The 15,935-nt window shown below is 45.8% G+C and overlaps 2 protein-coding genes across 2 annotated transcripts; both read right to left on the bottom strand.

Annotated features, from left to right (window-relative positions):
* Window positions 1–345: 345 nt before the first annotated feature.
* LOC118575860 (putative sperm motility kinase W) lies at window positions 346–1,217 on the bottom strand. Its single transcript, XM_036176236.1, is given in 2 exon segments — window positions 346–827; window positions 830–1,217. Coding segments are annotated over 2 exon segments (870 nt in total).
* Window positions 1,218–12,908: 11,691 nt separating this feature from the next.
* On the bottom strand, window positions 12,909–15,424 carry LOC118575861 (putative sperm motility kinase W). Its single transcript, XM_036176237.1, is given in 2 exon segments — window positions 12,909–14,529; window positions 14,531–15,424. Coding segments are annotated over 2 exon segments (1,206 nt in total). The 5' UTR covers window positions 14,605–15,424; the 3' UTR covers window positions 12,909–13,397.
* Window positions 15,425–15,935: the final 511 nt, after the last annotated feature.

Genomic DNA, 15,935 nt, shown 5'->3' with positions numbered 1-15,935 from the left:
AGCTGTGGATAGGGGGCCATAGCTGGAAGTCCAGCTCTTCTTCATGGGGAAAAAGCACAGGCATGGAGGCACTTCTGGCTGCCTTCTGCCCTGGTGCTGTTGGCACAACATGCAGGTGCTGTTGTGAGAGCTGGGGTTGGAAGAGGCCAAGGGTGGGCTCACTGGCCCTCCGTTTTATGTGAGGACCTGAAATAGATGGGGGTATTCTGGGGTTGCAGGAGACACAAAGCCAGTGACCACAGGCTTTACTGAGGTGGGGTAGCCAAGCTCAAGTTGCAGCCCCTTTAAGTGCCTGCTCCTGGGTTATTAGGTATGTCCCCATCCACTCATTGAATTTGTTTTTTCTCAGGGATCCAAAACCTCTTTCACATTAAAGCCAAAGTCAGAGAGTGAGTCTAGTATGTTTGGATCTAAAAAGGTCTTGCATGGGATGTGTTCTTCACACTTCATGAGCAATGGATGTTGCTGAAAGTCTTCAATGAAGGGCCTCCTCTCTATGGCAACTGTCAATATTTGGTGAATTAAATTTTCCAGTTGCCCAGACACATGATCTGGAATGTTGTAGGTGCCTGTGATTATCTTCCCCTGTATCTCTTCCATGGTGTTTCCTTGGAAGTGGTGGTACCCAGTGGTGATATAATAGAGCAGCACACCCAGACTCCACACATCCGACTTCTTCCCAGCATAGCCCTCTCCCAGTACCTGTTCTGGGGCATTGAAGGTCCTGGTCCCACATTGCTCTTGCAGTAGAGTTCCAGCTCTCCACCTGGTGGCCAGACCAAAGTCTGCCAGCTTCACGTTGCCCTCTGCATCTAATAGGATGTTTTGGGCTTCAGGTCTCGATGGATGATGTTAAGGTCATTGCAGAACATGATGGCTGACAGGATCTGCCCGAATATTTTCTGTGCCTCTTCCTCCTGCAGCCTGCCCTCCTCTGTTACTTTGTGGAAGAAGTCTCCTCCTGGGACAAACTCAGTAATGAAGCAGATTTGCTTTGGTGTTACCAGCACCTGGAAGAGGCGAACAATGTTAGGATGGTGCAGTTTTTCAAGGACCCCCATCTCTGATACAATGAATCGGAGGTCTTCCTCAACATTATCTATAAATTTTATTGCCACCGGCATGCCTGTGATGCGATGGTAGGCCAGATTCACAGAGCCAAATGCACCGTGGCCGATGGGTAATAGGACCGTATATTGGCTGTTCAAGCTCTTCATGTTGGGGTGGCATTCGATGAGGCCAGGTGGTCAGTGTGCTCCCGTGAAGACAGGTGATAGCAAAGTCTCAGCTCAACTATAACCAGATAGCTATGAGAGTCCCACAGGTCACCTAAATCAGCTTCCTGCTCTGTAGGGACAGAGCTGCAGCCCAGCCCATGGCCTTATATACTGGGCACTCATCCCTCACAATTGCTCCCTGTGAGGTCAGAGTGAGAAATGGACCAATCAGAGCAGGCTATCTATAGCCCACAGTGGCTGTCTCTATGTTGGGCCCCAGGTACCTTTCCCCTTTTTATCTAATGAGGTTAGTCTCCACCAGCTTCTGCTTCAGTGGATCAGACAGAGAGATGGATATTTACTCATCTACAAATTACATTGCAGCAGCACAGTCTTCAGTGGCCTTGTTGTTGGCTTAGTGTACCTCAAACCATTTCTGGCCTTTTGAGCATGAGGTACATTTTGAACAGGTCTCCTGTAGAGAGGCAAAGTCATTAGGGATTTTGTCAAAGCCATGTTTAGAGTCTTATGTTCTTTGGACCAGCAGGACTAAAGGCAGGAAGATCCATGGCATAGGGTGTGCTTGGCCACTCTCTAGCCTGAATCTGTTAGTCCCAGTCCTGACCCAGGTGTTTGCTTCCAGGGCTGACTAAAGGCCCACTTTAAATATGAATTCCCAGAAAGTAGAAGGAGCCCCCCTGGGGTCTCTGGGCATAGGGTTACTCTCTTGCTCAGGGAGTAGTGAAGGTTGGGAGTGAGGAAGGTTTCTAGCCTCCTGTCATGCCTTTTCACCTCAAGGAGTTCTGGGAAACCACTGTGTTGACTCAGCTCCTTATAGAGAGGAGATCTGAGTTTTTCCCTTGTGATCCTGGGTGCTGACTGGCCTTATGACCATTGTCCAGGATAACTCCCAGACTATTGTACAGCCTCCTGTCTGCTTCTCCAACCATCTCCAGTCATTTCTATCTCACAGTTCCTGAGAGTCACTGCATTTTGGGGATAGGATCTTGTCTCTGAACCAGAGCTCAACCTCTTGTTGTCTTTGAGACAAACATAAACTACTTCATAAGGACTGGTGGGAACTGAGAGACCAAAGGAAAATGGCCACTCTGTCCTGACCCACCTTCCCCATCCTGCTCATATTCCCCATTACAGCCCATACCTCCTCTGCCTGAAGCAAAGGACTAGGGCAGTTTATGGTTTCTTCATGGGTGGTGGGACCACAATCCAGCAGCTTGCTGTCCCACAGTATGACACGAAACATCTTAGGAACAAAGGATTTCTTTAGCTTGCAAATTCCAGTCAAAGCCCATCAATGAGGATAGTCAGTGTAGGAACTCAAGAAGGAGCAGAGACAAGAATCATGGGGGAAATTTATGCACTTGTTCTCCATGACTTGCTCAGCTTGCTTTCTCATATGACTCAGGACCACTGCCCAAGGCTGGCACCGCCCACAGTGGGCAGGAAGGGCCTCATCAGGGTTTCAGAAAGTGGCCCAAGGACATGCCCACAGGACAAAGTGGTGAAAGGAATTTCCGAGTTTCTTCTCCCTTGTGACTATTGTGTCAAGCTGACAGAACCCAGCCAGGATTCTTGCCTCTTTTTATGACAGTGTCTCGAGATCCTGAAGCAAGACCACCACAGAGCCAATATACTGAGCAAGTACAAAGGGATTTATTAAAACACATAAGCACCGGCTTGGTCCACGTCCAACACTAGCTAGCCAGGCCAAGGAGAATGGCCCTGAGCTCTCAGAATGAAGGGTTTTTAAAGGGAAAAAGTACAGCTAGATGATAAAAATCTTCACATTTCAGGGTAATACTTCAGTTAACAGGAACATTTAGCCAGGAAAAGAACTGTAGAAAACCAAATAAATAAACAGAGAGTTTATCTTTTACCGTCACATTCCCTCATCAACCATATAACCCAACTTCTAGGACACTCTGGCTGTTACAAGGGTGCTAGACAGACAGAAATTCTCCAGGCTACCATGGGCAGATTGCCAAGTCCAGAGCAGTGTATTATGAACTCTGAATGGTCAGAGTGCCGATTGTCAATAGGCCTGAGAAAAATCCTCAGGCCAAAGCTAATGAATTCATTATTCAGTTTCTGGCATAATATAGCACTTACATTTTTATATCCATATAGAATTTATTTATATGGCTAATCCTGGTAATCTGCTGTTTCTACATAACTATCACAGATTTATTGACAAAGAAACCAGGAAATCCCTTCCTACTCACAATCATTTCAGAAGAAAAAATACAAATAAGCCTAAATGATGAGATGAAAAGAATGTACATAAAGAAAATGTTCAGACACTGTAGCGAATGAAGAAGATTCTGGAAGATGGAAAGGCTTCTTGATCTAGTGGCTGTATGGCTGGGAGTGCTCTGCTGATAAAGCTCAACCGGCACCAGAATCTCTGGTTACATTCTTCACAGAACAAGAAAAAAATTTTTTCATATGGAAACCCAAAAGTCCTTGAAGGACCAGAGTAGTCCTAAAGCAGAAGACAGTCCTGCTGGGAGTGTTGGCACACACCACAAATCCTTGCAATAGGGAGGCCGATGATGAGGGGGATCCTTGAGTTTAAGGACAGCCTGGTCCACATAGTGACAGAGGAGCTGCACAGTGAGACCTGCCTTAAAAAAGACAGATGCAGAAGAGAAGAGGAGGAGGAAGAGGAAGAAGATGCTGAGGTAGAGGGAGAGAAGGAGGAGGAGGAGGAGGAGGTGCAGAAGAAATCTTGGGGCTGGCAGGACCCTAATACTACAGACCCATAAAATCATAGACAGTGTAGTTGTAGCAAAGGAACATAAGTGTGGATTGCTGGAATACACTGGAGGATCTAAAAATGAACTCACATGGTAATGGTCACCTAAGTCCATGTAAAGTTCGTGATGGAAGTCTGTGGGGAAAAGGACAGCTTTGTCAACAAATGTTGCTCAGAAAATGGAATATCAACATGCAGAAGACAGAAATCCATATGAGCCCACATTAGGATCATTCCAATGAATCAAAGATAAGATCTGAGGTGCCACAGGAAATCAGCACACACTTTACCACATAGTCTAGGATATACCTCAGGAAATGACAAGTGGGCTTATTAGACATCAAAAAGCTTCTGCACAACAAAGAAAATATGACCAAGGTAAAGGGACACCTGGACACCTGCAGAAAAGGCAAGAAACAAAAACAAAAGTTGTCAGCACAAGATCTGAAGGATAATTCAAACCCATGGAAAGCTGCAAAATGGCACCAGAAAAATGACTTCAGCTAATCCCCAAAGGGCATAGTGAACTGAAGAGACAGATGGTCCTCAAAAGAACTAGCACTGACTGGAAACAGTATTCACCATGCTCATCATCTGGGACATGGAATAAAACGAATGTAAGTGACCCCTCACCCAAGGCATAAGGGCTAGTATCAAGAAAACCAAGGCCAGCAGATGGTGAGCAAGGAATGGAGAAATGTGGATGCTTACACACTGCTAGTGGGAACTGAAACTGGGGCAGTGGGAGAAATAATGGTTCCAATGGATATTCAATTTCTGGCACTGGTTTAAAATTCTCCAAAATGTACACTACAAACTCAAGAGTTGTATGGGAGAGGAAGCTTAAGGAAACTGAGTCAGCCCCTAAAATAACGAAGTACAGCATTTAATTAAACAGGAAAAAATCAAATAAACCAAACATAAAAACCCAGGTCTGTTGGTACCATTGAGTGCTTCAGCTCTGAAGCATGTTCTAGGATTGGATCTGGTGGGCAAAATGTGGTTTGGGGCATTCTGATTGACAGGAGAGCAGGCAGCTCATCTGTTTCTCTTCTCTAAATTTCTAGAAGCCTACACAGTTCATGCCAAGCCCTTAAGAGCTAACTGGTCCTTTGAGGGGTTACGGAGAGGATGTAGGTAGTAAAGGATGTGTCTAGTGTGTCAAGTCCCTCACAGCTTGGATCCCATGCTGGAAAGGGTTCAAAGCAAGGACAGACACATAGACAGTGAAGCTAGGGGGTCAGATGGGTTCTCTAATGAGGCCTATGGCTACTGGGACCAAAAGCCCAGGTTTCTTTTGGTCCTGGGGTATTTCAACACAATAGAAAGTAACCTAGGACAGACATCTACTTTATCCATAGGTCATCAGGGGCAGTGGATGCTTTGGTGTCAGAGAATGAATATGAAAGTGAGGCTAAGACACGCCCCCTCTGAGAAAAGGTGTTGGTGGGCAGAACTTTGGGGGATGGGCAAGCCCTAAGTGCCACAAGCTGGGGTTTAACTTCCGTTATGTAGCCCACTGCTGGAGATGTGGTACTCAGATAGAGACCTTATGTCCTCTGGGCATCTCTAACAGATCAACACCCAAAGGAGGAGAACCAAATGGCCATCCCAAGCCACCAGGGCACAGGAGCAGCAGCAGAAGGAAAGCAGTCCTGTGCTCAAAGGAAACACTGTTTCAGATGGCAGGAGATACACTGAGACATTCTGCACAGCAGGGTAGTGGTCCTCAAGCAAACCCTGCTAAGATATCAGAGCAGCTGCCTATGGGCTTCCCATGGCCCTGGCATCTTAAGTAGACAGTGTGGAGACCCCAAACCCTGTGGTTATGAGGAAATTGGGTAGGGACTCAGGCTAGTTTGGACTCCTCCAGTGACAGGTGCAGTCAAAGCATAAGACAGCATGGACAGTGCCCCAGGCCTCAACCTATTGGCCCTCCCTGTTTAGACAGCCAAGAGGCAGGAATCGGGGTTGGGGATTTAGCTCAGTGGTAGAGTGCTTGCCTAGCAAGCACAAGGCCCTGGGTGCAGACCTCAGCTCTGGACAAAAAATAAATAAATAAAAGACAAAGAGGCAGGAAGCAGTGAGGCTGTATTTGACTGGTCCCATTGCACAGATCCTGGACTGGATGAAAGTTAGGTAGGAATATGAAGGTGGTTTTAGGAGCCGATCTGGGACTCATCTGTCCTATTCCATAAGGCTGTCTGCAAAGCTGAAACAGGGCACTGGAGACATGCCCTGTCATGCCCTCCTCGACCAGCAAGGATGATGCAACAATGGGACTCTCCTTAATACAGTTTATTCAGAACCTCTTGTTAGTAGCAATGTCTCTCCCTTGGGGCATGCCTCTCCCAGCACCTAAGTAGGTCTAGGCTGCCAACCCCAGACAGCCACGTGGGCAATGTCCACAGTTTCACGCATATGCCAGCAGCACACGAATCCAGCCATAGCCAAATAAGGAGCTGTTTACCATAAAGAGTGTTTGCCATCGGGAAGACAGAGGGTAGAAGCCAGCACCATCTTTAGGGTGCGGCTACACGCAGCTCTCTACAGTTCTCCCTTTTTGTTTTACAGAACAACAGGCAAGAGCAGAGGTCTGATCTCTGTTAAAATGGAACATGTACTAATGTTTGTCCAGGCGTCGTCCACCCAGAGAACACTAGACCTGTCCGATACCCTTTTCACAGAGGTGGGAGTTAGGGTACCAACCCACATGTAATCAGACTTGTTCTTTTTGAGGTCAGTGTATCATAACCTCAAGTGTAGTGCGCAGGCCTCACATCCTGTGCCTAAATATCTTTTAAAGTAGCCAACCAGGCTTGGGGGGACTGTCCTGCATCAATGGCCATAAAGGCTTGGACAATCATGGCCGCATGGCGACGCTGTGAGATCCTAATGCGACAAATGCACCATAAGCATACTAGGGAGGTGAGCACCAGCAAGCCTACTTGGGCTCCTATTCCCGCCTACTCCTTCATGTGATCCATGGCTGTAGCAATCCAAGAAGACAATCCCTCCACCAGTCCGGTATCCACTCAGGTCGAATTCACCATGACAATAGCCACTGTCAGCTGGTCCATCAGGTTATCAAACGCTCCGGTCCAATTGCCTAAAAGATAACTAGACAACCTTTTAGATAAATCTGCAGCAGAACAATTGGAAGCATCCAAATTCAAAAAATTCAGAGTAAATAATGCAAGAAAGAGTCTGTCCTTAGGGGTACGGCCATAGCCTATTCCCCCCTTTTTGTTTTTGAAGCAACTCCTTTAAGGAGTGATGAGCATGCTCCACAATGCCTTGACCTTGTGGATTATATGGTAGGCCATGTACAAGTTGCACATTCATCTGTTGACAGAAGGAAGCGAACTTCTGTCCGGTATATGCAGGACCATTGTCTGTTTTTAACTGTTGAGGCTTACCCCATGCTGCCCAAGCTTCTAAGCAATGAGCAATAACGTGAGAGGCTTTCTCTCTTGCCATTGGGGTGGCATGAATGATTCCAGAACAGGTATCAACAGATACATGTGCATATTTGACACGTCCAAATTCAGAGATGTGTGTAACATCCATTTGCCATATTTTTAAGGGGAGCAAACCACGAGGGTTAACTCCTAATCTAGAAGGATGATGAAAAATGACACATTGGGGACAATCTAGTACCACCTTTTGTGCATCCGCACGTGAGATAGAAAACTTTTGTTGTAATGTCCTTGCATTAACATGAAATTCTTTGTGGAAAGCATGTGCTCGTTGTATGGCAGAAGCCACAAACATCCATTCCTGTCTAGTACACTGGTCCACTATATCATTGCCTTTAGCCAATGGAACTGGCAGACTGGTATGTGCGTGGATGTGTTGCACAAAAAAGGGATTCTTACATTGCCAGATCAGTTTCTGTAATTGGCCAAACAATGAGCTAACAGGGCTAGAAGATTTGATGGCCCTGCACATTCAAGGCTTTTCAAAGCATTAACAACATAACTAGAATCTGACACTAAATTAAATGCAAATGGACAAGCCTTGAAAACTTCAAGAACTATTGAAAGCTCCACCTGTTGAGGTGCACCTGGCAAGAATTGATGCTTTACAGGTTCAGTAGAATCCACCATATAAGCACCACAGCCTGTCTTAGACCCATCTGTAAATATAACACTTGCTCCTGGAATGGGCTGGGAAGCAGTTACTTTAGGGAAAACTACAGGATGTTCTTTAAAGAAAGTTAATAGTGGATGTTTAGGATAATGGCAATCTATGTGTCCTGGATAGGTACAACGCAGTATTGCCCAATCATCTATGGCAGCACATAATACCTTGACTTGAGTAGAATCATAAGGAACAACTAGTGTTTGTGGTGATGTTCCAAAATATTGTAAACATTGCTGAATACCCTGTTCAACAAGTAATGCTACAGCAGTAGGATAATACTCAATTGATTTTGCAGGTGAGATTTTAGTATAAATCCATAACAAGGGTCCTTTTTGCCATAAAATCCCCGTAGGTTGCAACTGGGTAGGCAGAATGCACAGGGTAATATCATCATTATTTTGCACTCTTTGAAGAAAAGCTCTTTGTAGCCTATCCTCTAATTTTGTTAAGGCTTCTCGGGCTGCATTGGTTAATTGCCTCGGTGAATCCAAGGCTGCATCTCCAATTAAAATATCATATAATGGTTTTAATTCATAATTGGCCATTCCTAAACTTCCTCTTATCCAATTTATATCTCCTAATAATTTTTGAAAATCATTCAATGTGCAAATATGATCCTTCCTTAACTCTACCTTTTGTGGCATGATATGATGATTAGTTATTTTAGAGCCAAGATAATTGACAACTTTGCTCTGTTGCACCTTCTCAGGGGTGATACAGAGTCCCTTTTGCTTTAGCAGTTTTACAAGTGAGCTATATGCTTCTTGAAGAATGCTCTCCTCTTTAGCTGCTAACAGTATATCATCCATATAATGGAGGCATCTGAAGCCAGGAAAACGTGCTCTCAAGGGTTCTAAATCAGTTGCTACAAATAATTGACACATAGTAGGACTGTTGGCCATGCCTTGTGGCAATACAACCCACTGCTATCTTTTATCAGGTTCCTCATGATTAGTGGACGGTAAAGTGAAAGCGAATCTCTCACTGTCTTTGCTATTCAGTGGAATGGAAAAGCAGTCCTTAATATCTACCACAATAATAGGCCAATTTTCAGGCAAGGCTGACAGCAATGGAAGACCACGCTGTACGGGTCCCATATTTCCCATTTGCTCATTTATAGCTCTAAGATCATGTAACAATCTCCATTTTCCTGATTTCTTCTTGATGACAAATATGGGTGTATTCCAGGGAGAAAGGGAGGGTTTAATATGCCCTTCCTCCAATTGCTATTTCACTTATTGATATGCAGCATGTAATTTCTCAGAGGAGAGTGGCCACTGAGGAACCCAAACTGGCTCCTTCGTTATCCAAGATATGGGAATGCCCTCCTCAGCGGCCCCTAGGAAAAATCCAACCCTTGTTTGGGTTTCCTAGGTACTGTTTGTATTGGCTCCTTTCTGCCTTGTAAAAATTTTCCCAGGCCAAAATCAGGATGACACCCCATGTTTTTCATAATATTTTTAGATTCTTTGGAGTATTCATTACTCAACTGAAAGCCCATGGATTTCATAAGATCCCTCCCCCAGAGGGACACTGGAAGCTCAAGGAATCAGGGTTGCATAACGCCAGAGTGACCTTCTGAATCTTGCCAATTTAACAAATTTGCACTAACATTTGGAACACTGGCATAACCCAGTCCCTGCGATGTTTGTGAGGAAGCCTGTAAAGGCCAACCTCAAGGCCAATCTTTGATAGCTGTGATACTGCGATCTGCTCCAGTATCCAAAATCTAGGTCTCTTTCCAATTTCTCCCAGGAAGGCACTGTAAGGCTTCCTGAAATTGCAAACCCAAGGAGCAACTACATCACACTGTTCCAAAAACTGCTCTAGGTTGTGTTTTTTTTTTTTATTTTCAATTTCTCAGAGAGAAGCAGCTTGTTAAGAGCCAGAAAAATTGGGTGAGAGGAGGAAGCAACCATGTTAGCATATTTCTTTTCTTTCCTCAATTTGAGAAGTTTCTTGGAGGTTTCTCGGAGCCTCTACAGAACTGCCCCAGCCCTCCGGTTTCAACTGTTTGTTTTGTTTCACCTGCTGGATTTGTTTCACCTCCTTGTTTTGTTATGCAAATTACCCACCTCCCCCCCCTATAGTCGCGAAGAAGGTTTCACTTGTTGACTATGTTATTCTCATTACCCGTCCACTTTGGTCGCGGCTCTATTGAATTATCCGTCTGCTTTTGTCGTGGCTCTATTGAATTTTCTGTCCGCAATTGTTGCGGCTCTACTTACCGGTATACCGCCTGACTGTAAAAAGTTCTGAGTCTGGAGAGACATGGTAACTTTCCCCTTATGTTCGTTTCTCCGTTTTCCCCATACGGGCCACCACTTGTCCCACCCGCCTCGACCAGCAAGGATGACGCAACAACGGGACTCTCCTTAATACAGTTTAATCAGGACCCTTTGTTAGTTGCGTTGTCTCTCTCCTGGGGCAAGCCTCTCCCAGCACCTAAGTAGTTCTGGGCTGCCAACCCCAGACAGCCACGTGGGCACTGTCCACAGGTTCACACATATGCCAGCAGCACACGAATCCAGCCATAGCCAAATAAGGAGCTGTTTACCATAAAGAGTGTTTCGCATCAGGAGGACAGAGGATAGAAGCCAGTGCCATCTTTAGGGTGTGGCTACAGGCAGCGCTCTACAATGGCCTGTCTCCTGTTGTTATTTACAATGGATCTGCTGTTCTCCCCATCCCACATGGATGCTCAAGACAAGCCTTTCTTATGGTAGAGGCTGACATCCATGCACTGAAGAAGACCACACCTCAGAGTGATACCTGGGGGAGATGATGCTGGTAGTGCTCTAAGTCTGCTGCACCTATGGATGCAGAAATGAGCATCCCAAGGAATGATTCCTCAGCCGGGGAACAAATCATTTCTCCAAGTGAAGACTCAAAGCAGAGCTTCCGAATAAAGGGAAGGATTGTATACAGCCTTGCTGTGTGTGCAGAAGGTCTGGATGGGCACCAGGCCAGCATTAATCTCAGCCTGGGTTAAATGTCTATGGGGAGGGACCTCAGCCTTGCACTTCTGTGTGCTGTTATCACATCCCACAGTGCCCTCAAGAATGAAGCAATCCTGTGGTCTGATATATAGTGATGCTATAGAGAAAAGCACACTGGGAAATACAGCATAGGAAATACCTGCCTGCCCAGTTCCTCACTGGGCACTGCACCCTGCCTCTTTCAGGGAAGCCACTTTATTGGTGAACATAAGATGGGCTTGTGTGTTCACAGCCCACTAGGAAGCACACTGTTGAAAGGCAAACCCTGATTAACTACAACAGTCTCTTGAAATTCCTGATATTCGGGGGGGGGGAGTGGGGGAGGAAAGCCTTTCCCACGTCAAATTGCAGAACAGGAGCCAGGTCATTTCCTCTTCCAACTGCCTTAGATACTTGGGGAGACCACAGCTCATGATAGGGTGCAAAGATACAAGTGGGTCTCTTTTTGGGGGGACAACATAGAAGTATGGAGGAACTTCTAGCCACCTTCTGCCCTACTGATCTTGGCTCAACAAGAGGTGCTGTTTTGAGGGCTGGGTGTGGAAGAGGCTAATTGTGGACTCACAGTTTCTTTGTTTTAGGTAAAGACCAGAGCAGGAGAGATGTACTTAGAAATGTGAAAGCATAGTGCCAAGGTTCCCAGGTTTGGCTGACGTGGTACAGCCAAGCAAAAACCTGAGGTCCTTGTGTGACTGCTCTTTGATGATGAGTTATATCCCATCATTTCACTGTATTTTATATTTACAAATGATTACAAGATGGCATTGATATTAAACCAAGAAGACAGTATGTAGAGGACATTGGGAACTGAGTAGGTGTATGTTGGAATGATTTCCTCCCATTTCATGGGCCAAGGACTTTGCTGAAGGTCTTCAATGGAGGGGCTCACCTGTGGTGCAACTGTGATCAATCAGTGATATAGGTTTTTTAATTACCAGGAAACATGAGCTGGAATGTCATAGGTCCCTTTAAGAATATTCTCCTCGATCTCTTCAAGGATATTTCCTCAGAAGGGGTGGTATTAGGGGAGAAAATTGGAGCAGCACACCCTGAGTTTATACATCTGCTTTCTGCCCATCAAACCCTCTCCCAGCCCCAGTTCTGTGGCACTGAAGATCGTGTTCCCACATGGCACTTGCAGTACACTGCTAGCTATATATAGATGGTGATACCAAAGTCTGCCAGGTGAACATTGCCCTCTTCTTCTAGGATGTTTTCAGATTTAGGCCACAATGGATGATGTCAAGGTCATGGCAAAAGCTGATAGTGCTCACAATCTCCCCAAATATTTTCTGTGTCTCTTCCTCCAAAAACCTGCCCTCATCACTTATTCATTGGAACTAGTTTTCTTAAACACAAAGAAATACTGTGCTGTTTTAAGAATCTAGACTAGGAAATTATATTAGGATGGTATTGTTTGCCCAGGGTTGCCATCTTACACAATAACCAGAGGTCCTGCTCTAAGTTTCTATTACATTTATGGCCAATGGGTACCTGTTAGGTGATGATAGGCCAGTTTCACACAGTCAAATGCACCATGACAGATGGTAACTAGGAACATGTATTGAATTTGCATGTTCCTCTAATTGGGCTAGCAGGCCATGAGCATACGTGGTCATGGTGCTCATGTGCAGACAGATGTTGTGAAGCTGAAACTCAACAACTAACAAGATGGCAGTGGAAAAGTTCCACAGGTTACTGAAATCAGCTCCCTCTCTGTACACCCCAAACCAAACCCCACTCTGACCACAGACTTTTCTTGTGTCCTGCTAGTTCAGTAACATTGGACACAACCTGAGAATGTTCCAGCAGGATGTCTTCCTGAGGAGGAATGATAAGTGGCAGTGTTTAATTAAAGCACCTGGTGAAGAAATATATGTGAACACCCTATTGGTCCCCACAAAACAAGCATACACATTTCTGATTTTTCTGCTGAAAAGACATGAAAATAAATGCGAAGCACATATGGACCCTCTCATATCTGTGTGCCCAATTCCTTATTTGGCTCTGCACCCTGCCTCTCTAAGGGACCCACTTTGTTGTTGAACAGAGTCCTGTCTTGTGTCTTGGCCCCCCTGAGAAGCATCATAATCTTGAGAGGCAGGCCCTGATTGTCTTGCAGAGTCTCCAGAAGCACCTGCTGCTCTGAGGGGCCAGTTCATTTTTCCATGTCAGACTCTGTCGCAAGTGACTATAGCGATTCCAGTTCGGATATGCTGCTCAAGAACTTGGGCAAGTTGAGGCTGTGGATTGGGGGCCTTAGCTGGCAGTCCAGCACTTCTTCCTGGGAAAAAGCACAGGCATGGAGTCACTTCTGGCTGCCTTCTGCCCTGGTGCTCTTGGCATAACATGCAGGTGCTGTTGTGAGAGCTGGGGGTGGAAGAGGCCAAGGGTGGGCTCACTGGCCCTCCATTTTATGTGAGGACCAGAAATAGAGGGATATTCTGGGGTTGCAGGAGACACAACGCCAGTGTCCACAGGCTTCACTGAGGTGGGGTAGCCAAACTCAAGTTGCAGCCCCTTACATGCCTGCTCTGGGCTTATTAGGTATGTCCACATCAACTTATCATATTTGTTTTTTCTTAGGGATTCCCAAACCTCTTTCACATTAAAGCCAAGGTCAAAGAGTGAGTCTAGTAGGTTTGGATCTAAAAACGTCTTACGTGGAATGTGTTCTTCACACTTCATGACCCATGGATGTTGCTGAAGGTCTTCAATGGAGGGCCTCCTCTCTGGGACAACTGTCAACATTTGGTGAATTAAATTTTCCAGTTGCCCAGACACATTATCTGGGATGTCGTAGGTGCCTGTTATGATCTTCCCCTCGATCTCTTCCATGGTGTTTCCTTGGAAGGGGGGGTACCCAGTGGTGATATAATAGAGCAGCACACCCAGACTCCACACATCCGACTTCTTCCCATCATAGCCCTCTCCCAGTACCTGTTCTGGGGCATTCAAGGTCCTGGTCCCACATTGCTCTTGCAGTAGAGTTCCAGCTCTACACCTGGTGGCCAGACCAAAATCTGCCAGCTTCACGTTACCCTCCTTGTCTAAGAGGATGTTTTCGGGCTTCAGATCTCCATGCACGATGTTAAGGTCATTGTAGAACATGATGGCTGACAGGATCTGCCCGAATATTTTCTGTGCCTCTTCCCCCCGCAGCCTGCCCTTTTCTACTACTTTTTGGAACAAGTCTCCTCCTGGGACAAACTCAGTAATGAAGCAGATTTGCTTTGGTGTTACCAGCACCTGGAAGAGGCGAATGATGTTAGGATGGTGCAGTTTTTCAAGGACCCCCATCTCTGATACAATGAACCGGACGTCTTCCTCAACATTATCTATAAATTTTATTGCCACCAGCATGCCTGTGATGCGATGGTAGGCCAGATTCAGAGCCAAATGCACCTTGGCCGATGGGAAATAGGACCATATATTGGCTGTTCAAGCTCTGTTGTTGGGTTGGCATTCCATGAGGCTAGGTGGTCAGTGTGCTCCCACGAAGAATACAAGTGGGGCTATTTTTCTGGGGACAACATAAAGGCATGGAGGCACGTCTAGCAACCTTGTTTCCTGGTGCTAAATTGTCTTGGTGAGGGCTGAGTGTGGAAGAGGCCAAAGGTGGACTCACTGGCCATTTGTTTTAGGTGAAGACCAGAGATACAGAAACGTACTGGGAAGGGGAGTTGCAACTCCAAAGTCCACAGGCTTGGCTGAAGTGGTGAAGCCAAGTGCAAACCATAGCCCCTTGTGTGACTGCTCTTTGATGATGAGGTATGTCCCCATCATTTCATTGTATTTTCCCTTCACAAAGGATTACAAGACAGCATTGATAATGAACCCAAGATGACAGTGTGTCTAGGACATTGGGATCTAAGTAGGTGTCACTTGGGATGTTTTCTTCCCATTTCATGACCCAAGAATGATGCTGAAGGTCTTCAACGGAGGGCCTTCTCTCTGGGAAACTGTGAATATTTAGTGAATTAGCTTTTCCAGTTGCCCAGAGAATTGAGCTGATAGGTCATAGGTCATTTTTATGATTCTCCTCTCCATCTTGTCCAGGGTGTCTCCTCAGAAGGGGTGGTTCCTGGTGGTGATAAAATAGAGCAGCACACCCAGAGTCTACACATCCGAATTCTTCCCATCATAGCCCTCTCCCAGTACCAGTTCTGGATCATTGTAGGTCTTGGTCCCACATTGTTCTTGCAGTACCTTGCCAGCTCTAACCTGGTGGCAAGACCAAAGTTCTCAGCTTCAGGTTTCTCTCCTCATCTAGAAGCATATTTTCAGAATTCAAATCTGGAAGGACAGGGACAAGGTCATGGCAAAACTTGATGGCTGACACCATCTCCCTGAATATTGTCTGTGCCTCTTCCTCCCTCAGCCCGCCATCCTCCAATATTAGTGGGAACAAGTCTCCTCACAGTGCAATCTCTGTCACAAAGGAGAAATGTGGTGGTGTTACTATAACCTGAAAGAGGCGAATGATGTTAGGATGGTGTAGTTTATCCAGGGTCACCATCTGATACAATGAACCAAAGATCTTGCTCTAACTTGTCTACAACTTTTATAGCCACATTGGTGCTTGTGAGGCAATGATAGGCCAGTTTCACATATTGAAATGCACCCTCGTCAATAATAAGTAGGAGCCTATATGTACTTTTCTGGTTCTTATTTACAGGTGGCAGGCCATGAGACTTGGTGGTCACTGTGCTCCTGTGCAGACAGGACTTGTGAAGCCCCAACTCAACAACTAACATAGATAGCAGTGAATAGTTCCACAGGCTACTGAAAGTCACC

Source organism: Onychomys torridus, unplaced genomic scaffold (genome assembly GCF_903995425.1).
Source record: "Onychomys torridus unplaced genomic scaffold, mOncTor1.1, whole genome shotgun sequence".
In the NCBI taxonomy this organism is placed as follows: Eukaryota; Metazoa; Chordata; class Mammalia; order Rodentia; family Cricetidae; genus Onychomys; species Onychomys torridus.
The sequence above is the reverse complement of the archived record's forward strand: the minus strand, read 5'-3'. Positions and strand labels throughout refer to the sequence as shown.